The sequence below is a fragment of the Patagioenas fasciata genome, chromosome 1 (assembly GCF_037038585.1).
Source record: "Patagioenas fasciata isolate bPatFas1 chromosome 1, bPatFas1.hap1, whole genome shotgun sequence".
Lineage (NCBI taxonomy): Eukaryota > Metazoa > Chordata > Aves > Columbiformes > Columbidae > Patagioenas > Patagioenas fasciata.
The window spans coordinates 129,338,826-129,361,958 of NC_092520.1; the positions used below are offsets into that span (position 1 = coordinate 129,338,826).

The window sequence follows — 23,133 nt, forward strand, 5'->3', positions numbered from 1 at the left end:
GAACTGTTTGGTGGATGAGGAACTGGCTGGATGGTTGCACCCAGACAGTAGTGGTCAATGGTACAATGTCTGGATGGACATCAGTAACAAGTGGTGTCACTCAGGGGTCCGTACTGGGACCAGTGCTGTTTAATATCTTCATTAGTGACATAGATATTGGGATCAAGTGCACCCTCAGCAAGTTCACAGATGACACCAAGCTGAGTGGTGCAGTTCACAGATCTGGGGGACGGGATGCCATCCAGAGGGACCTGGACAAGCTCGAGAAGTGGGTCCATGTGATACTCATGAGGTTCAGCAAGGCCAAGTGCAAGGTCCTGCATCTGGGTTCGGGCAAACCCAGGTATCAATACAGGCTGGGGGCTGAAAGAATTGAGAGCAGCCCTGTGGAGAAGGACTGGAGGACACTGGTGGATGAAAGACTGCACGTGAGCCAGCAGTGTGCACTTACAGCCCAGAAGACCCATTTGCAGACCAGAAGGCCAATTGTATCTTGGACTTCACCAAAAGGAACATGGCCAGTAGGTCAGGGGTGGTGATACTGCCCCTCCACCTGGAGTCCTGTGTCCAGCTCTGGAGCCCTCAGCACAGGAAAGACGTGGACCTGTGGGAGAGGGGCCAGAGGAGAGTCACAAAAATGATCAGATGGATGGAACATCTCTGATATGAAGACAGGTCGAGAGAGTTAGGGTTGTTCAGCCTGGAGAAGAGAAGGCTCCAGGGAGACCTTGCTGCGGCCTTTGAGTACTTAAAAGGGGTCCAAAAGAAAGAAGGGGACAAACTTTTTAGCAGGGCCTGTTATGATAGGACAAGAGGTTATGGTTTTAAATTTAAGGCGGGAAGATGCAGGCTAGGCATGAGGAGGAAATTTTTTACAATAAGGGTGGTAAAATACTGGAACAGGTTGTCCAGAGAGGTAGTATATGCCCCATCCCTGGAAACATTCAAGACCAGGCTGGACAGGGCTTTAAGTAATGTTGATCTAGTTGACGATGTCCCTGCTCATTGCAGGGGGGTTGGACTAAATGAGCTTTGAAGGTCCCTTCCAACCCAAACTATTTTATGATTCTATCACATTCTCTCTTTTTTTCTGATGTGGGTTTTCTTGTGGCTTATAATAGAGCTATATTCATAGATGATATATTCTAACATTAGTGTTATCACTTAATGCAAAATGCCTGTTGTTTATATATAAATAGTATTTACCTTATAAAGAAGTGTAACCTCCAAATCTTGTAACTAAATGTTAATAATACCAGAATACAAGGAAGAAATCTGGGACATCACAAGAATGAAACATTGAATATATGTCCAGGTATATGTTTGGACTAATATATTTGTCCCACAGGCTTGCTTTTTATTTGTTTTCCTGTGTGTATTTGAGACTAATATTCAGTCTCTTGGCAGCTGTTAGTTTGTAGTAAAAGGACAGTCTGGGGCTGGCAGGAAAATGAGGGCTCACATTATCCTTGTTTATATCAACTTGAATTTGTCACCGTTGTACTGTGTTCCTTAGACCTATTCCATGTCACACATTACAGCTTCACCTGAGCCATGCTAGATAATTAACAACAAATTAAACATCTGTATTATAAGAAAGCAGAGATGAGATAAAACACAAAATTTGCATCTGAACAGAGACTTAAAACTGAATTTATTCTATTTGGAAAGAGGAATCTATTTCTATTTCATGCTGAAAATTCATGAGATGTAGGCTGTTTCTTTTGTTTTGAGGGTCTTTCTTCCCCTTAAGTCTTGGACTACTTAGAATTCTTTATTTGTATAAAAAGAAAAATAAAAAAAACTCTACCGCAAGACACGTTTTATGAATTAAAAGACAACTTTGAATATATTTAAGGATAATAGAAATATTTACCCCAAATTAGTAGATTTTCTTCTATTTTTTCTTTGTGATTTTTGGGTGGCCAACTCATTATTTTGAACATTGACAAGCTTGGTTGGATGCTGAGCAAGCAGGCATTGCAGGTAACTCTGCACCCTCCTGTCATGTAGTTATACACATTGATAAGAACACCACCCAAGCCTTCTCTTCCCAAGGCCAAAGAGTTCCAACTCTCTCAGCCTTTTGTCATATGAAAGGTACTCCAGATCCATAATCATCTTTTGAGTCCTTCACCAAACTCTCTCCAGTAGCTCCCTATGTCTTTTGTACTGCGGATCCTAGAAACGGACAAAGGACTCTAGGTATGACCTTACCAGAAATGAGCAGAGGGCGAGGATCACCTCCCTTAGCCTGCTGTTACATCAAAGGACCTTGTTGTGAAGTCGAAATTTGGTGACTGTACTTGTCAATTCTTCATTAGCCCCAAAGGATCTACTGAAGTAAACCAGAGCCTCATGGAATACCCAAGGGCATTCTTCAACTGTAAGTGAACTTTTCAGTCTAGAACTTGTTTGATGGCATGCTCGTTCCCAGGACAGGCATACATATCAGTTCTCGACAAATTCCTCCATTTTCTCAGCATCAGAGAAAAAAATAGAACAGCTAAACTTTCAAATTTTTCCTCATAACTTTGTGTGATGAGGAACTACATTTCAGAGCACACTCTTTTAACTGTACCATAGGAAGCATTGTTATGACACGGGAAATTCTTCTTTGTACTTTTTATTTTCCAGCCATTATGGGAGTAATTCAGATATTGATCCTTTTTTAATTTATTGTGCTGTGTAGAAAAACTACTGGCTTTTTCTGGCACCTGAGGTAACTAGTCTACTGGCAGGAGGGGTATCAGAGTGACCCATCCATCGTTTGCTATCTTCTGTGGCTCAAAAGTGAGGGCTGTATAAACCAGAAACATTTTGGTTATTCCTTTCTCCTATCTTTCCCTCTGCCGCCACCATGTGGTTAAGTAAATCCTAGGTTTTTAGTACTGCACTTGTGTGCTTTTCTTATTTTTTTTTTCTTTCAAAAAAATACCTCCGATGGTAAGTATGCATTCCTGATCTTTCAGTAAAAATGTTGAAGATGTCTTGAGCTCTGCAGAGAGGCACCGTGTGTTTGACAGTGTTTCTTATCAGATACTTTTTCTTGACTACAGGATCTGGGAAACTCCACTCCTCCAGGCTGCCAAAGAGAACAATCTCCCAGCTATTAGGAAACTTCTCACTGACAGAACATGTGATATTTATCAGAGAGGTAACTCAACAAATTGTTTTCTGTGGAAGACAAGAGCCTGCTACAACGATTTTTATGTTTGTTAGTTTGATGAAACATCTCTGTTAGCAGACTCAAACTACTATATGCCATCAGCTTTGCAACTAAGTGTGTTTTCTAACTTGGAGAGCTCATCAAACCCTGAAGGAATGGTGAAAATCAGCGGTTTACATCTCAAACAGGCCTTTTTTCTAAGAGGGCCTGAGGAAAGTGGTTTGCTGTGGGAGGGCTGTGCGTCCATTCACTTCACACCTAAGTCTGCTGTTACTTTACAGGCACCCGAAAACTCTGTTCAGCTTTCAGATTTTGATGGGGTGAAGGACAGAGACTATGTAGTTATGTGGCTGTTACCATGACATACGATGCGGCGACACCTGGAAGTACTCAAAGGAGGATCTAACACTTCCATAACTCTCAACACCAATAAATCCATATGGTGAATGTCTAGATGACTCATATGATTCTCTTACTGTTTTCAGGTGCAGTGGGGGAGACTGCACTTCATGTAGCTGCCTGGTATGATAATGTGGAGGCTGCAGTGACACTGATGGAAGCAGCTCCTGAGCTTGTCAATGAGAGGATGACATCAGAGCTCTATGAAGGTAACATCTCAGGGAATTAGGAAGGGCAGGATCTGTAGGGGGAGAGAGGAAGTACTACCCACACATTTAGGGAAGTGGCTTATACTGCTCCTGGTTCAATATATTGCTCGACTGCTATATAAGCAAAACCAACATACAAATGGCTCCTGACCATTTGTGGAAGGTGGAATTATATTAAACCCAAGTACACACATTTGCAAACGTGTAATTGATAAACCCTTAACCCCAGGTGGGCCTGTTGGCTGTACTGGGATTGCAAGGTTATATACAGCTTGCTGTTTGTCATAGACGTGTAACAAATGGGACAACTACCTGATCTTCTCTGAAATGAGAATAAATGGTTCTTTTGTTGGCAAAGAATAGGGACTAAAAGCAAATGTGGCCACTGCTTTTGAATCTAGACTCTGAGCCAAGTTTTTAAAAAATGGTTCTGATTGATTACACAGAAATGCAACACAGGGTCTTGAAACCACTAAAATAATAAAAGTGGAGTTTAAAAAATTCTAACACCTAGTTTTATGGATTAGGTCAAGTCTTCTTTGGGAGCTCTGTCTTGACATGGCCTTCATGTACCTTGAAGGAAAGCGTAGTCCTTTCTGCCAGACATGAGCTTTCAGTGTGCTTCCTGGAAGAGTGTGGCACATCTAGTTCCTCCCTTCCCCCATCCTATCCCCGCCCCTGAAAAAACCTGGAAAGTGCATCCTGTTGGGGTTTTTTGGTCATGTTGTAAAGTCACTATTCATTAATTCGTAAAATATTCAAATAGCATGGGACCTGTGGAAAATGTGTAGTCCAACCTTCTGCACACAACAGGGAGAACTTCAAAGCTAAATCATGTAACCACTATGGATGCAGTTCCAAAAAACTTAGATTTACCATGAGTGAAATGTGAAACAAGAGGCTACTGATCAACCTGAAACTGCTTTCTTGGAAGGCAAGGGTTTATTTCTGTCTTACAGGGCAGACAGCTCTCCACATTGCAGCAGTGAACCAGAATGTCACTTTGGTGAAGGCTTTACTCAAGAGAGGGGCCAATGCCTGCACAGCACGAGCCACTGGGAACTTCTTCAGGCACAGATCCCAGAGTCTTCTCTATTTCGGTACAGCCTTATCTCCTCCTCTTTCTTGCTATGGAAGGGAATCAGCAGAGTGATGAGGGAAGCTTTCTTTGTTTCCCATCTAAACCAGATAAACAGAGGCTCCTGTCTCCAAGTGTCATCAGTCACACACCTTTTAGCAGGCTGTAAGACTCCATTTGAGTGTGTGCATGCTACATACATATAAATATATAAATTATACAAATTTTACATATTTTCACGTATACAAAAAATAAAAAATGCACAAGAATTATAACTTATTTCTTCCTAGCAGCATATAGTGCAACCTACGTGTCAATCTTCATATGAAAATAATCTAAAAAAAATACTTCTTCCTTTTAGTGTTGTGTGGGGCAGGTCTTCTTTTCCTTTCTGAGTAAGATGAGGAATAGGTCAGGAAATTTACAGGTTGACTGAAGTAACTCTTCCTTTCATAACCTCTGGCTTCATAACATGGATAGATTCACTTGCATGCTTCAACCTGTCCTGTCTCCTGTGGTCTTAATCTCTCTCCCCATTCCTTTCTTTGCAGGAGAACATGTTTTATCATTTGCTGCCTGTGTTGGAAATGAGGAAATTGTACAGTTGCTCATTGAAAATGGAGCTGACATTAGAGCTCAAGATTATCTGGGTATGTGCTGTGGGGTCCAGTGAGTTGTATGCAGTGGATCTGGATACTTTAAATAAGACTCTGTCATCTGTGCATGCACATATTTTTCTCTCATTACAAACAGCTGTGGAATGAGACATGTGAGGAAAACGAAAGCCACTGTTAATGGCATCATTCAATTGCCAGTCTTTGCACATGGCTGGGCTATTCTTTATCTGGTCTGCTTCCTTCTTAGGTAACACTGTTCTTCACATTCTGGTCCTCCAACCTAATAAGACATTTGCCTGCCACATGTACAGCCTGATGCTTTCCTATGACAGAAACAAAGATGGACCAGGATCACTTGAATTAATTCCTAATAATGAGGGGCTTACTCCATTCAAACTGGCTGGAGTTGAGGGCAACACCGTGGTAAGTTTAAATGACACAGTTACCTACATACAAAAGAGGTTATTCAGAAATAGAGAACTTGAAACAACATAATCCAGACTGAGGTTCTGCATATTCTCAGTGGGTAGAATATACATAACAAGCTGGGAGTTTGGGGGGTATTGGTGTGGGGTTTTGTTTGTTTGTTTTTTTCCAGAAATCTCATATAGGACCAGAAAACCTGCATAAGAAATTTCTTGACCCTAATTAAAGAAATGAGTGCTGAAAGAATAATCTTTTGACCCATCTTTGAAAAGCTGAATTAAATGGGTGTTAACAGAAAGATCCACTCCAAGTAATTTTTTAGAATTCTGACTGAAATTATTGTCTTTGTTGTTTAAATTTCATTACCCTAAATGTGACACATAGAAAACCTATTCAGGCATCAACATTTATTCATAGTCAAGATCTCCTTATTTAATGTAAACTCTCATCCTTCCCCTTAACAAAAAGAAAAAGATGGTTATTGTTTCCTCTGTAGATGCACAAAGGACAGGATCATTTCCCTTGCCACACCTCTCTCTTGATAATTTGTAGAAGAGTATAAAATAATTTTTTCTAATCAACACATAATTCCATATGAAATCTATTGTCATGATGTGAAACAGTGTCTAATATCTTCAGCAGTTTGATTAAAGTTTAGAATAAAAATCACTCATCCTTTACCTCAAGCATGAGCTAGCTATCAAATGGGAGTCAGAAAAAGTCCTCTTACTTCTTAGCCTGCTATAATTGTTCCTGAGAGATATGGGAAACACAACAACTGCCAAGTTAAAGGAAAAGACATTGTAACTAATGTTTTTTGGCAACTTTATTTGTTTTCATTGCAAATACACTGTATACTGGAAACTTCTGATATCCTCCACCCCATTCTTTTCTTCTCAGATGTTTCAATACCTTATGCAGAAGCGGAAGCACATTCTCTGGTCTTTCGGCCCCTTGACCTCTGTGCTTTATGATCTCACAGAGATTGACTCCTGGGCTGAAGATCAGTCCTTCCTTGAGCTCATTGTTTCAACCAAGAAGAGAGAGGTACTGTGTGCAGATCATGGTGATTATAAAAGGAGATGAATTATGAGTTTGAAGGTTCAAGCTGTTTTATACTATCCAAAGAGCAAGGACTTTGTACCATGTGCTGCAGGTAACACATGAAATCTAGTAGCTTTTTAATGGTCTGGCTACATCTTCTGAAGTGTGAAACTTGCAGATGATTGAAAGAACTTAGTATGAGCACTCTATAGGAATGACATCATATGATTCAGAAAAGGATTCTCTCTCTTTCACCAGGCTCAAAGATATCAGTAAAAAGCAGCTCTTGAGTAGCTCTAGCAAGTAGCTTTCTATAACGGTGATACTGACTGACTGTCACAATGTCCTTGTGAGACACAACTATGTTCAGAAATCCGAATCTGTAATGCACTTTAAAACCGCTTATTGTTATTTTTCCCTTCATTTAGTGATGTTGCTTGTCCAGGTCACGACTTCAAACAACGTAGGTGAATTATCTCTGCTGTAGGCTCAAAATCTTGTAAAAGGACCACTAAGATAATAACAGGAAAGTATAATGGCAAGCTTAGACAGATGTGTTTAAGATTTTCAAGGTACACTACCCTATCAGTTGTAATCATCTTAAATAACCCTAATAGGGCAGGAAATTAATCAGAAAACACTTTAATTTGTGCAATTCTATACATCCTGTAGTATTTTCAACTATCAAATTGTAGCCAAACTTGTCTAATAAAAGTTTCAGCTCCTGGAGAACTTTGCATAATGTGGAGGAAGCTTATGAAACTCTCACTTGCTTTAATTTAAAATCCTCTAAATTTCTCTGTGTGGCAATACATACAGAAGTTCAATGGAAAGAAGTCTGTGTCAAAAAACCAGAACAAACTAAGAAGTCATCCAGAAGACTAAACCATAGTCCTAAACTGAATAAAAAATAACTTTTTGTTTTGAAAATACATCAAGGTGATCCATTTGATTTCAAGGTAGAAATCTAGCTCTTCAGCTACTGCAGATCTTGGAGCCCACAATAATACTTCTTATTTTCTGTAGCATATCCTTATATATTTGTATTCATGGACCTAGATCGTAGGTTTGTCTCAAGTGTTAATATGAGTTCAGGCCTACTCAGACAACAAACTTACTTCACTATCTATCATACTTCTCTTGCACTTCCCACTGGTACTCAAAAGATGTTCTCTGCAGGATATGGTTTTTTACTTTTGTTTTTTTCAAAGCTCTATAGTGGCAAACTGAGCAAATCCAAACTCACTTGAGCACTGCATTTTTCAAAATGCTGAATGCAGTAGGTGAGAATATTTTGTTAACATTCTCCCAGGAAACTGTGAATGATGCTTATAAACAAATGCCCCTATGGCAATTAATTCTTTCTGTCACTCTTAGGCACGCCAGATCTTGGACCTAACACCTGTGAAGGAACTGGTGAGCCTGAAGTGGAATATGTATGGTCGTCCCTATTTCTGTTTCCTGACTTTATTCTATATACTCTACATGGTCTGCTTCACTATGTGCTGTGTCTACCGACCACTGAAACCCCGAACAGGCAACAAAACAAGCAGCAGAGACAATACAATTTATGTCCAGAAAATGCTGCAGGTACTGTGTCTGTAGGAGTTGCCAGCTATTGCAGCTGTCCTTTTCTCTGTCTGCCAGCTGACCTTTGTCAGTGAGGAGCAATGGGTATGCTCTCTTCTCCATAGCTGGGACTAGGCTGGTTCCTCTGACCTTGTCACGCTTAGTCATGTTTATTACACTAACACTGGGCCTTATTTTCCCCCATCTTCTTTTTAAATTTTCTTTCCTTTTTTTTTTTTTTCTTTCCAGGAATCATATGTGACATATGAGGATGAGCTGAGGCTGGTGGGGGAGCTGATCACAGTTGTTGGAGCTATAGTTATTTTGATTCTTGAGGTAAAAGAAACAGTGAGCTATATAGTCTCAAGTTTAATCAAGACAGGTTTTACCTTCTAGACAAACATGATATCTGCTCACAACTTGGTAGGGGCTATTTACTCAGTTTAAGTGCTTTGGTATACACCATATCAATAGACTCTGTCAACAGCATCTATTGGATGAAACAGAGAGTGTGACAACCTACTAGTAAGACTCCATGTGTGGAAGACACAATTAAAAGGGCTGGCAATGCTGTTAAATACTATCTGTCAGGTAAAGCCACGGTTCCCGTTAGCACCATCTATGGGTCCAGCTGAATCCCAGCTGTTGCATGAGATTATTACAGATTCTCCACCCAGCACCCCTAAATACTCATGCATTTAAGGGCGCTGGCTAAAGCAATTTCTGTGCTTACACAGAAAAGTTTATATTTAATTGGAGATCAGTGATGGTATTGACCTATAACAGGACCCTTACTCAACCAGAATTCTGAGGTGGACTTGTTTAGCTGTTCTTACCATGAACTCTCCAAAGAAAATAAAAGAAAACAAAACAAAACAAAACAAAACCAAAACCAAACCAAAACAAAACAAAACCAAAATGAAACGAAACAGAAGTTCTTTAATTATAACAAATACATCCCCCACTTGATTTTATTATAGTATGAAATAGATGACTGAAACATTTATATGAGAAAACTCAAATGATGATGCCAGGGTGAACCGAAGTAAAATGGGGCTTGTAAACAGCTTTCTCTCTGCCCATATGTGTTCTGGAAGTATATGTCCTTCTTCCTGTGTTTGGTCAGGACTCTGGGGCTACACTACAACTAACGGAGTGAGTCTGAATTATAACAAACTCATTTGATTCCCAAGAAGATCTCTTTTGTCTTCACTTCTGAGGCTCAGCTGTTTGTCTGGCTTCTACTCATCCACATGAACTTCAAGCTCACAGCTCTGTGCTGTAGCATCTCTCTACCTCATACCAAAGTCTCTCAACCTGCCCAAGCATTCTTAGATTTTCCAGCAATCTCTGTCACATTTTGAGAGGGGCCAACCTGGGTCAACATTCAGTTTTTAAAGTAATATAGAAATCATCTATGACCCAGCAAACAAAGCAGATGCAGCCGGCCCCAAGATCATGTGAATATTGGCACTTAGCATGATATTTAATAGTATAGTGGAATCCGTCCAAGTCTTAAGGTCAATAGGATGTCTCTCTTAGATCCCAGATATCCTTAGAGTTGGAGCAGCAAAATACTTTGGACAAACCATCCTAGGAGGGCCTTTTCACATAATTGTGTAAGTACACCACTTTTTAAGTCTAATAAATATATTGTCTCTTATTTTCCCTACTGTTGTCTTCTGTGAGATTATTCACTTTCTCCATTATTTTAGAGTATTCCTTCTCTTGATTTACTTCTCTTACTGGCTCAACTGGTGTGTAGGAAGCTAGGCAAGTGGACAGGTAGAGTTGATAGTGCTGAGAGGACTCTGCCTATGAGGCTGGTGGCTAAATGTGCCCATCTTGGAATTTTTGAAAAGAAAATAGAGGGTGAGGTTTCTTTACCAAATATTTTTCACTGTTTCTTCTTCCTTTGCAGCATCACATATGCTTGCATGATTCTAGTAACCATGGTGATGCGTCTCACCAGCATAACCGGTGAGGTGGTCCCCATGTCCTTTGCCCTGGTGCTAGGATGGTGCAATGTCATGTACTTCGCACGAGGCTTCCAGATGCTCGGACCTTTTACCATCATGATCCAGAAGGTATAAGACACAAACAAATATGGGCTTGTTATGCACATTCCAACATCTCTTTGCAGACAGAGAGAACTGAAAGAATACTTTTTCTCCATCAGGACTAGTATAAATGGCAAATTGACAAGTTCTTGTCTGTGTGGAGGGCTTGGGACCTTTACATTCTCTCTTTACTGCAGAAGTTTCCTTTACACTGGACACTCATGGTCTTATAATCTGGAAAATTATTTACATAGGATTGCACTGTGACTTGGTGCGGGCCTTATGATGGCTCTGTCTTTGCTCTACAGATGATATTTGGAGATCTAATGCGCTTTTGTTGGCTCATGGCTGTGGTGATACTAGGCTTTGCATCAGGTGAGTCTACAAAAGGAAAACAGCGTTATGTTACCCCTGACAACTTCTTTAGCATGAATTAAGTGTGTGGGTTTTGATTTATTCTCAGGTTGCCCTTTGAGTTATCTGGCAAAGGTGGATGTGATGTATAGCTTCTCTTTCTTTGAGTATGGTCATTTTCCCAGTACTGATTTCTGTTCTCTGATTTTCAATTCTTGCTCTTTCCGGGGCAATAGAAATTAGGATAATCCAAATATTTATTTATATGTAAGTCAAGGTTTAAAAACACATTGCATTTATGATATTTGTATTTGGAAAATGAGATTAACACAAATACATTTATTATATACTGGAAGAAGATCACAAATAAATAGTCAAAGTAATACTGAGTCATTTTATGTTGGAGACCAGTGATTCTAGTCAGAGATTTGTCTTTGTTATGTTGGGTACTTCACTAGCATAGAAACACATGCAGCTTCTTCCCAGACCACTTTGTGTTGTCAGTGTCTCTTATTCCCTGTTGTTGCCCTTGGAATGTGATTCCCATTGTTAAATTCTCTAATTTTTATTCCTGTTCCTCTCCTCCAGCTTTTTACATCATCTTCCAGACAGAGAATCCAAAAAACCTTGGGCAGTTCTACAACTATCCCATGTCCTTGTTCACCACCTTTGAGCTGTTCCTCACTATCATTGATGGCCCTGCCAACTATGATGTGGACCTGCCTTTTATGTACAGTGTGGTATACTTTGCCTTCGCCATCATTGCCACCCTTCTTATGCTCAACCTGTTAATTGCCATGATGGGTGACACCCACTGGAGAGTGGCCCATGAGCGGGATGAGCTCTGGAGAGCCCAGGTAACCTAATCTAGGTGGTAGGGGATTCATTTTGAATAAAGAAGGGGAAATATTGTCCAGGGAAAATGTGCTAGATAGTGCGATTACTCTGCCATCTGTTCTCTAAAGGAGGTACTTTAAAACCTTTCCCTGGCATTCAGTTTTCTCAAGGGTTAAAACAGCAACCATGTCCTTTTAATTCTGTTTTACAGTTTCTGTACATCAGCCACCAAATTTCTTTCATCCTTTCTGTAAGTCTGAAGTGTCTCAGTGCAAGAATACTCTTCTGCATAACTTCCCATGTGAAATTGTCTTCCAGTATATCTTCACTATACTGGTATTCCTACCTTATTTCAAATAGCAGCTGGAAGCCCATCCAGCCTTTCTTGTCCATCCTGTGTCTCTCTAGCTGTTTGTTCCTTACTCATGGAATCTCTTGTTAAATAGAATTAAAGGTGCATCTTTTTCTACAAGTAACATTTCCGTTTAACTGAAAGTTAAATTATAATTTTAGTAATTGACTGAGGTGAAATACAATGCAAGGTAGTGATTACAAGTAGGCCAGTAACATCTTTAGATCCATTAAGAGAAGTTGGCTGGACTTCCTTGCTCAAAAGGCAAAAATATTCAACCAGATCAGTTGTATAGCTGCTCAACAGGAAATCAATTTCCTAGTATTTTTCTGTGAGAAAACAATAAGTCAAATGGTTAAATGTAGTTTTCTGGCCACATTTGTAAGTTCTGATGATAGCTAATGAAGATACAATACTGTTGTCTAGCTTGCAAATTAATGACCCTACTCATTGCTATCAGGTATAAAAGGAAAGAAATTTAACAGTGTTTTAAGAGGACCATTGCTTCCTCAAAACACAGCACAGTTAGGACAAAAACAGGGAATTTTCCTATAATAAACTTTATTGACTTTCTGATTTTTCTTTAGCACATGAGCTATAATGAGGTACAGTAATGAATCAGTACTCATGAAACTGATAGTTTGTTTTTTGGGTTTTTTTTATTCTAAAGGTTGTTGCTACTACTGTCATGCTGGAGCGGAAACTGCCACGGTGTCTCTGGCCTCGCTTTGGAATCTGTGGGCGGGATTATGGGCTAGGGGACCGATGGTATCTCAGGTGAGTTCTCTTCTAGTGTGTGCATGTAAAGATCCCAGAAGAAGAATCCAATGTATGGATGTTAATAAAGTGCCTTTCCAGTGGCCTGGTGAGGAGTATTTGGAGTCCTTCCTTTCCATAATACGGATCCCAATCTGTTTTCTTTCCATGACTGATAGACAAGCACAGAAAGCTCTCAGAAAGCTCTGCTGTGCAGTTCCTTGAGAAATAAGCTGATGTTTTCTTATGCAGTAGTCATAGGAGGCAGACCCCAGAAGTTGCATGGGTTATGAGGCCTGATTTTTTCTTTTTGAACTTCTTACAATGACTATCACAAAGCTTCACTGCTGTGCTTGTTTGGCTGTCCCTATCTATTAGATGTGTGAAATGGCACCGACAGAATAAATCAATTAGGCATTCAGCAGCAATGAACTGCACTACAGATTCTTCAAAAACAGGACAGGAATAATTAAAGACAAGATTTCTTTCTGGTGTGAACCTAGTAAATATACTATACTTTGCAAAAACTGCAACAGGTGGCCAAGTCTTAGGTCCAGGATTTCAGTTTAGGCACTGAAATAGCAAACTATCGGCTGTCTAGATAACACTAGATTCCCCATTATTTCTGATTTTAATCAATATTTATATCAGGGTGAGAAAAGAAAAAGAAAATTAAAAAAAGAAAAAGAAAAAGAAAAAAAGAAAAGAAAAGAAAAGAAAAGAAAAGAAAAGAAAAGAAAAGAAAAGAAAAGAAAAGAAAAGAAAAGAAAAGAAAAGAAAAGAAAAGAAAAGGAAAGAAAAGAAAAGAAAAGAAAAGAGAAAAGAGAAAAGAAAAGAGAAAAGAAACAGTATCTGAACATGTATCTTTTCTTACTGCATTATCTTTAACTGGTGTTTGGTGACTGTATGTAATATGACATTCTGCAAGTTTTAGCAGTGAATGGGTGGCAATTACAGAGATATGGTGGGACAGCTCACATGACTGTAATGTGGTCATGGATGGCTGTGTCCTTCTCAGGAAAGACAGGTCGGCAAGGTGAGGTGGTGGAGTTGCTCTTTATGTGAGACAGCAACTACAATGTATTAAGTACTGTCCAGGGGTGGATGAGGAGCAAATTGAGAGTCTGTGGGTGAGAATTAAGGGGCAATCTGGCAGGGGAGATGCTGTTGTGGGTGTCTATTACAGGCTACCAGATCAGGGTAAGGAAGTTGACGAGGCATTCTATAGGCAGCTGAAAGCAGCCTCGCAATTACAGGCCCTCGTTGTTGCAGGGAATTTTAACTACCCTGATGTTTGCTGGAAGAATACTCAGCCAACCAGCCACAGTCCAGGAGGTTCCTCCAGTGCATTGATGATAACTTTCTGATGCAAATGGTGGATGAGTCAACTAGAAGAGGAGCACTGCTGGATGTCATCCTTGCTAACAAGGAGAGTCTGGTTGAAGCAGTAAAGGTTGAGGACTGCCTTGGCTGCAGTGATCAAGAGATGGTGGAGTTCACGATCTCATGTGGCAGGAACAGACTACCAAGTGGAATTGCAACCCAGACTTCAGTAGGGCAAACTTTGCTTTTCCAAGCAATTGCTAGGGAAAATCCCATGGGAAAGAGTACTTGAAGGTAAAGTGGCCCAAAATAGTTGGTTAGCATTCAGGGACTGCTTTTTCTAAGCTCAAGATCAGAGCATCCTGACACGTAGGAAGTCAAGGAAGGGAGCCAGGAGACCTGCTTGGTTAAACAGGGAACTGCTGGGCAAGCTCAAGTAGAAGAGGAGAGTTTACAGATCATGGAAGGAGGAGCTGGCCTCTTGGGAAGAGTATAAGGCTGTTGTCAGAGGTGATAGGGAGGCAACTAGGAAAGCTAAGGCCTCCTTAGAATTAAACCTTGCTAGAGGGGTGAAGCACAACAGAAAGAGCTTCTTCAAATACACGGCAGATAAAATCAACACCAGAGGTAATGTAGGCCCACTGATGAATGGAGTGGGTGCCCTGGTGACAGAAGATACAGAGAAGGCAGAGTTACTGAATGCCTTCTTTGTCTCTTGTCTACTCTGTCAGAGGCTGTCCTGAGGAGCCCCATACCCCTGAGGCCCCAGAGGAAGGCAGGGCAATGGAGAAGTTTGCCTTGGTTGATGAGGACTGAGTTAGGGACCAATTAAGCAAGCTGGAAATCCATAAATCCATGGGTTCAGATGGGATGCACCCTCAGGTGCTGAGGGAGCTGGCTGAAATGATGGCCACTCTCCATCATCTTTGCAAAGTATTGGGAAATGGGAGAGGTGCCTGAGGACTGGAGAAAAGCAAATGTCACTCCAGTCTTTAAAAAGGGCAAGAAGGAGGACCCGGGTAACTATGGACCAGTCAGCCTCACTTCCATCCCCTGGAAAGCTGATGGAACAACTTATCCTTGGTGCCATCTCAAGGCATATCAAGGATAAGAATGTCATTAGAGACAGTCAACATGGCTTCACCAAGGGGAAGTAATGTTTAACCTCATAGACTTTCATGAGGACATAACCAGGTGGATAGATGATGGCAAAGCAGTGGATGTGGTCTACCTTAATTTCAGTAAAGCATTTGATACAGTTTCCCACAGCATCCACACTGGTAAACTGAGGAAGTATGGACTAGATGATCAGGTAGTGAGGTGGACTGTGAACTGGCTGAAGGAAAGAAGCCAGAGAGTCATGGTCAATGGCGCAGAGCCAAATGGAGTGCCTCAAGGGTCAGTACTGGATGGGGGAATGGAGTGCATGATCAGCAAGTTTGCTGATGACACCAAGCTGGTAGGAGTGGCTGACACACCAGAAGGCTGTGCTGCCATTCAGGGAGACCTGGACAGGCTGGAGAGTTGAGCAGGGAAAAATTTAATGAAATATAACAAGGACAAGTGTAGATAGAGTCTTGCACCTGGGTAGGAACAACCCTACCTTCCAGTATAAGTTGGGGAATGACCTATTAGAGAGTAGTGTAGGGGAAAGGGACCTGCGGGTCCTGGTGGACAGCAGGATGATCATGAACCAGCACTGTGCCCTCGTGGCCAGGAAGGCAAATGGCATCCTGGGGTGTATTAGAAGGGGGGTGGTCAGTAGGTTGAGAGAGGTTTTCCTCCCCCTCTACTCTGCCCTGGTGAGGCTGCATCTGGAATATTTTGTCCAGTTCTGGGCCCCTCAGTTCAGGAAGGACAGGGAACTGCTTGAGAGAGTCCAGTGCAGATCCACGAAGATGATTAAGGGAGTGGAGCATCTCCCATGTGAGGAAAGGCTTGGGGAGTTGGGGCTCTTGAGCTTGGAGAAGAGGAGACTGGGGGCGACCTCATTAGTGTTTGTAAATATGTAAAGGGTGAGTGTCACAAGGATGGAGCCAGGCTTTTCTCGGTGACAACCAATGATAGGACAAGGAGCAATGAGTACAAACTGAAGCACAGGAGGTTCCACTTAAATATCAGAAGAAACTTCTTCACAGTGAAGGTGACAGAACACTGGAACAGACTGCCCAGGGAGGTTGTGGAGTCTCCTTCTCTGGAGAGATTGAAAACCCACCCGGATGCCTTCCTGTGTAGAGTCATCTAGGTGTTCCTGCTCCGGCAGGGGGATTGGGCTAGATGATCTTTCAAGGTCCCTTCCAATCCCCAACAGTCTGTGATTCTGTGATTCCGTGAAATGAACATTGTGGATTTTCAGGTTTGCTGGGCAGAACAAGCAGACGTAAAGTGGTACCAATATGCAGATGAGATGTAGAGAAGCAGCTAAATAAAAGTTCGGGATAAGAGAAGTGACATCCAGAGACATCCTGGAGTATTAGAGGAAAAAAGACAAGAACAAAGGAAATGGATTAATATAGACGTATGTACAAAGGATCTGGAGCTAGAGTCAGGTGGGGTAGGTCTGCCAATAGCTTACAGCTGGCAAAATGGTAAGGACAAATAATGGCTGAGAAATCAGTTAAAGGACAGGAAGCCACAGACAGATAAGGGTACTACTAAAGTCAGTGATGGGGATGGTGCTCTAGGAGATAATTGTGTGCCAGCAGCTGCTAGCACTATGCCTATAATCAGTTTCCTGTTTCTATGTAGATTTTCTGGAATGTCTGGGTCAGAAAGTATATTTTTGGGAGGGCTTGCTTCTTGTGACTGGTTTTGTTGATAAACTGGCATGTTTCTGCTTCATTCAGTTTATATATTTTATCCTCTTACAGAGTTGAAGACAGAGTAGATCCCAACAAACACAAGATGATGTGGTACACAGAAGCATTTAAGGCTCAGGATAGGGACAACTATGACAAAGGTTCAGAAAAGCTGGAAATCAATAGGAATATCATGTACAAGAAGGAACTGTCTGCTCTGTCATTGTCACGGAGCACATCCAGAACTAGTTCTCACCGTGGCTGGGAGATCCTGAGACGCAACACCTTTAATCATCTTAATGGAGAGGTCAGTCATGCCATGGAAGAGGAGGTCTATGATGTGTAAGAAGCCTCTTTTTTATTCCACAACACAGATCACTTTTGCCACCACAGTTGTCTTCAGCAAATGTTTGTACACCCTCCAGCATGCTACACACATTTTGTGAGCCTTGAAGAATGCTGCTGGTGAACAGTTCATGAATAATTCATGGTATCTATGCTATGATATATGAATGCAGTCTTTTCTCTCCTACTTTTAAGTGTCCCTGCTGTTGCACTGACACTTGCACCAAGCTGGTGGACTTGTTGAGCTAAGGTCTTTGGTTGTTTGTTATGCTTTGTAATGCCATACAGAAATAGGCAAAATGAGCCAGAAATGGGATTTCATCCATTTAACAAATAAATGATTAGTGAGTCCTCTCCCGGACTCTCTCCCTCCAGTTTCACAAAATTCTAATGCTCTCATAGCAAAGAGAGCTGACTTAAGTTCTGTTTTATGATTTGGTAAATAATTGGAAAAAAACCTGTAACTAAGCTCAGGAATGAAGGTAGTTGCTGACACTGTGATGATTAAAAGGATCATAATTTCTTAACTGGCATTTAGAGACTGACAGATTTGCCCTCTGAATAAAGGCAGTCTCTATTAGTTGCATTTTCAACATTGCTGTATTGGCAAGACTGTTTTGGTGGTATGGTTTTGTTGTTGGGTTTTGCTTTTTTTTTACTTTTGGTTTGGTTTGAGTGTTTAGGGGGTTATTGATGTTGTGGATTTTGGTTTGTTTACTTGTTTGATTTATTTTGTTGTCACATTAATGGACTTTAAGCCTTTGAAAAGAAGTGATTGCTATTCCTGGGAGGATTCTGAAGGATCTGAAGTGAGAACTTCTTTTCCTAAGAAGAGCATGTATGACCTGGTTAGGTGACTTTCAGCAGTGTGAAATTTCAGCAGAGCTATTAATTTCCCAAGTGAGCTGAAGCTGGCTTTTTGTTTTCTTTGGAAGAGTAGGATTCTGAACCATAGTTCTCTGACTTATTACTGAGCCATCAAGGCTGAGTGATGAGCTACAATATAGCACTGAAAGAAATGAAGAGGAAAGGTTGGATAGATGAAGAAGAGCTGGTGCATGTGCTCTTTGTTTCTTTGAAAGTCTTCAACTCTCTAATAAACAGGTGAGTCATCCACAGAGTTGCCTTCCAGGCATGGTACTGTGCCAGTCTTTCAGTTTGTCATCTGCTTAGGGCTACTTCAAGAAAAATGGAGAAATGTTTAGAGAAATTGACTGTCATTTCAGGGGTTTTGTGTTCTCAGGAGTGCCGAGTTCCATTCCAATAGCAGAAGTGGAATGCAATCCATGGTCTATACATTTCCTTCCAACAGGACTAGTAAAAGAAACTTTGGTTTTTAAGAAACAAAGGGTTATTATCTGGCACTAGACTTAGACAAATCATATGATAATGAAAGCAGATAATGAAAAAGCTGAATCCAGTGGATTTCTGATTATATTGAAATATTGCAGCATACATCTCCTACATCTTCTCTTTTGCAGATGCTGTAATAAGCATCCTGATCTTTGCAGTTATATGTGTTTATTTAAACGTCCTCTTTCTCTTACTTGGATGTGTATTTATGCTCCAATGGAAGTCTGACAGAAGACTGTGTCTCTGGAATTCAGCTGCATACTTTTGAGTTGACTCATTTTGTTGAATCGAAAGTGTTGCCTGGTCCCAACTCAAGTATTGTCAGTCCTTCCTGAAACATTTGGGATTTGTACTGGTAGTCTATGAACATGGGAACAATGTGGCACATTGACAAGAACTTTGAATTGCTGCTCTAATTTTAGATTGATTTTCTTTCATATTGAATAGGAAATAGCAGGAAGGGGAGAACTGATGGCTTAACTGTCCTCTACCTGCCTCCAATCACAGTAGCATTTTCACAAGTTTGGAAACCTGCAGAAATACAATGAAGATGAAACCACATACAGCCATTTCTACAAAAGGACTCCTCTTTGTGACATAATAATAATAATAATAATAATAATAATAATAATAATAATAATATTTTAAAAGCTACTTTGAAGCATAAGTTGTGTAAGTCCTTGTTCTGATTTTATGTTCTTCTTCATTGCTATAAACAATAATGATAATTTTGATCTTTTAACTCAAAACAGAATATTGACATTACAGGAGGCAGAACAGAACTTAATTAACAGTGTTAGACCTTTATAGATTTCTGTATCTGTTTTCCATAAAAAGAAAAAATCCAGTAGCAGATATTTTTAAGGAAGTGCCTTCTCTTATAAAATTACATTTTGTAATGGTTAGCTCTCAAACTCCTTGCACAGAACCCATGGACTGAGTAGCATCAGAACTGTGTGATTTATTTCCTGTCTTCGGAGTTGCCTAATGTAAACAGAATATTATGGAATCATATAATTTTTTGGGTTGGAAGGGACCTTTAAACTTCATCTAGTGCAACCTCCCTGCAATGAGTAAGGAGATCTTCAACTAGATCAGGTTGTTCAGAGCCCCATCCAACCTGACCTTGAACGTTTTCCTGGGGTGGGGCATCCACCACCTCTCTGGGCAACCTGCTCCAGTGTTACACCACCCTGATTGTAAAAAAACTTCTTCCTGACTGCTATTGGAATTTGGCTATGGGTTTCCTGAGATGACTTGCACTTAAAAACAAAACAAAACAAACAAACAAACAGAAAAACAAACAAACAAAACAAAAAACCAACAACAACAAAAAAACACAAAATAAAACAAAAAACAAACAAACCACAACAGGTAAAAGGCCTTGTATGATATAGAAGAAAATTTCAGGTGGGAAAAGTCAGCAGATATATTGGGCACACCGGAAACTGGAAAGATTACATTTAATATGTAAAGGTGAAATACCTATCCTCTTCCATTAGGACCTATACACATGAGCTGTACCCATGCAAACCTCAGAGGATGAAATAATAGGAGGCACTAGACTAACAGTTGAGTTATTTCCATATAGAAACAGTAATGACTACAGTCAGACAAAGGCAAAGCACTTCTCCTGTAATATTCTTCATGAATGTGCTTCTTCAGGATTTGCTTCAATTTTTTGCATTTTGAGTTATGCTCTAAAATACCAAAATACTATCACTCCTCCTTGCTGTTGCAAGGTGTCTTTCCTCTCCCTCCTAACAATTTTGCAATAATTTCAAAGCAGACATTCCTCCCTTCCTTGAATCTGCTAACTTCAAACTTTCTTCTGCATTACTGAAGCACACCTTCTGCATTAATAATGTGATAAGAAGGAATGTTTTGATCTGGTTTCTTGTAGTAAAAGGATAAGTATTTTGCTGAAAATAAAAATATTAAATATGTGGAGTATCCTGTCTGGTTCCTTCCATCTAAAATAAGTGTCATGGGCCAATCTCTGTGTTTGTTTCTCTGGTAGCAATCATGGACATTAGTTGTCAAATTATGTGGATTGTCATGTTTGGATCTATGTCTGTTGTTGTTGTTGTTTTTGTTAAAGCTGCTTTTCCACGGTAATCAACTTCAGAAATATCTTTATATAGTATTTTTCAAATACTGATTCCCAGTTCTAAATAAAAACTACCAAGTCTTCTATTTTTTAAAGTCGTTGAGTGTTTAGTGAAAACTGCTGTACAAGCTCTATGGAGAAAAAGCCATCTTTTCATGTTGGTGAAATGGCATATTTTGGACAGTGAGGTGACAGTCCTTGCTATAGCTGCTTGCAATAAAATATGCATAACTACTAAGGGTTTTCTCAGTAATACACATACAAAACAGACACAAACAGCCCAGTTTTGCATGTATAATTATGGTTCACTGAATTTAATGTTTAGACCATTTCTTTAAATGATTATTATGATTGCCTTTCTAGCCTGGTTAAAGGCTTCATCTTATATTAGGCATTGAAGTAAACAAGGCAAAGAAACTCCAAGTCAGACTAATTAGATGAATCCTGATTAATGAATTTCCATAAAATCCTATTGAAATGCCTTCTGTACTCTTGAGAAACTCAGCTGTAAACAAAGGGTCTCATTTATTGTATTTCAATAAAATTGATAATACACTGAAACAATAGTTTAATTGGGTTTTGTATTTGCGCTTGGTTTTATTCTGGTTTGCAATATCTAGCTTTAGTCCCAGTAATACGTGCTATTTTTTTTCAGATTTTTGTAATAAATACAAAGCCATCCTTATCTATGTCTTGTATAGAGGTAAACAAGTTAAAACAATGCTTTAAGTCAATTTTTTGAAAGCTTTCTAAATGGGAATAAACCAACCTGACAAATACTTGGTTCACTATTGATTTTAAGAATAAGGTTATTTTTATTTCTGAAATGATAGTGTTTTAATCAAGCTCTCAACTGTGCAGAGAGAACTCTGGCAAAATTTCTGGTGTTGCCTTGACAAATCCGCAATCCAATACAAGAAATTAGTGAAGATATAAGCAAGCATCTCTGAGACAGGCTATATGATAAGCCTCTGGTATTGCTACTGTTTCATGCTGGGTTGATAACTGCAAAATATGTAAGACCTGTTATTTTATCCTCTCTGCTGCTCCAACAGGAGCACACTTAACCATCATCCTTCTGCACACATGAAAACCTTGTCCTTAGAACACCTTCCTGTTCATTAATCTAATGCATTGGTTGGCAGAACTTCTCTTATTGTCATAATTAATTAATTGAGACTATATCTCAGAAAGAAGCGGAATTGGGAAATAAAATACTATAGTGTCCCATAAGCTCAACCAGGCTATAGTATCAGAATGAATGATTTTTAAAAACCTCTGAGAAGTTCTAAGTCGATCTAGGAATTTTAATATTAAATTTTAATTTAATTTAATATTAAATCTTACAGATGAATATCCAAAACTCCTCTGTGTACCTCTTTCTATGCTGCATCTCCCTTGTAGTGAGAATATTTTTCCTCATATCCAACCTGAACATGTCAAGTCACAATTGATCATTGTACTTCATTATTCAGACATTCATGTCCTTTTTCATTTGAATCCTCATCCTTCCAGAAAATGAAGAACTAAAATAAAATGAAATCACAAGTCCATCTTTACTGTCTCCTGTAATTTCCCCTCTCCCATCTGGTCTTGTGCCTATATTTTGTCCTCCAACAGCACTTTAGAGCTCAGTATGAATTTATATAGGCTTAGATATAAATGTAGAGAAACCATGCTAGTTACTGCAGTACTCAAGAGATAAGTTTTATATTTACAGGTGAAAAATTTGAGCTCAAAAAAATGCCACTTAGCAAATAATATAACGCTGGACGTTTGTCTTGGTGTTTTTCTCATCTTCAGTATGAACAATAACCTTGTATCCCTTGGGGTTTAGGATCTACTTGACAGTGCAATTCAGATAGCCTTATGGGCCACCTTACAAACTAGTAAGTTGTGAAGCCCTTACCTGCTGAAGGACACCAGCTGAGGCATATCGAAAGGCCTCTGGGAGTAGTTTGAAGGATGTGAGTCTTCATAAGGTTCCTAGTAAGCTTCATGCAGAACATCATATACTGATAATTAGGACAAGAACAAGAATTTTGAAAACTCTGATCCCTGAGAGTCTTGCTTAAGACACATTAATAAAACAATGGAATACTGTCTTTTTTGCTCTGTAGCCTCAAAGAAGACTTTCTGAAGTGCTAAGCTCACCATATTTTGCAAAGGTCACAGTTTATGTGCTACAAAAGATAAGGCTTAAATAGTTTGGCCTGTCGTTAAAGAAAGCATGAGTGTTCTCTCATCGAATTTGCACCCCACTTTAGCCTGACACATTTTTTCTTGAACTGTAGTTCATGTCCAATTTTTCATGATTCAGCCTTGCCCTGGTTT

At 39.8% G+C, this 23,133-nt stretch overlaps 1 protein-coding gene across 6 annotated transcripts in view; it reads left to right on the forward strand.

Moving 5' to 3' along the window:
* The window catches only part of LOC136105143 (transient receptor potential cation channel subfamily V member 6-like), a 31,528-nt gene extending 9,260 nt beyond the window's left edge, over window positions 1-22,268 (forward strand). For 2 of the 6 annotated variants that reach the window (XM_065844727.2, XM_071814882.1), the window contains 15 exons: window positions 3,060-3,157; window positions 3,655-3,777; window positions 4,737-4,877; window positions 5,407-5,505; window positions 5,720-5,895; window positions 6,799-6,945; window positions 8,320-8,532; window positions 8,761-8,847; window positions 10,054-10,130; window positions 10,433-10,598; window positions 10,880-10,946; window positions 11,514-11,782; window positions 12,785-12,891; window positions 17,064-17,333; window positions 19,137-21,578. In XM_065844727.2, the coding sequence (XP_065700799.2) occupies window positions 3,060-3,157; window positions 3,655-3,777; window positions 4,737-4,877; window positions 5,407-5,505; window positions 5,720-5,895; window positions 6,799-6,945; window positions 8,320-8,532; window positions 8,761-8,847; window positions 10,054-10,130; window positions 10,433-10,598; window positions 10,880-10,946; window positions 11,514-11,782; window positions 12,785-12,891; window positions 17,064-17,333; window positions 19,137-19,143 (2,047 nt within the window). In that variant the 3' untranslated portion in view covers window positions 19,144-21,578. Of the gene's footprint in view, window positions 1-3,059; window positions 3,158-3,654; window positions 3,778-4,736; window positions 4,878-5,406; window positions 5,506-5,719; window positions 5,896-6,798; window positions 6,946-8,319; window positions 8,533-8,760; window positions 8,848-10,053; window positions 10,131-10,432; window positions 10,599-10,879; window positions 10,947-11,513; window positions 11,783-12,784; window positions 12,892-17,063; window positions 18,441-19,136; window positions 21,579-22,148 lie in introns of those variants that run through there. The other 4 variants (XR_011741412.1, XM_071814898.1, XM_071814890.1 and 1 more) reach the window with 4 other exon arrangements.
* The last annotated feature ends 865 nt before the right edge of the window (window positions 22,269-23,133 follow it).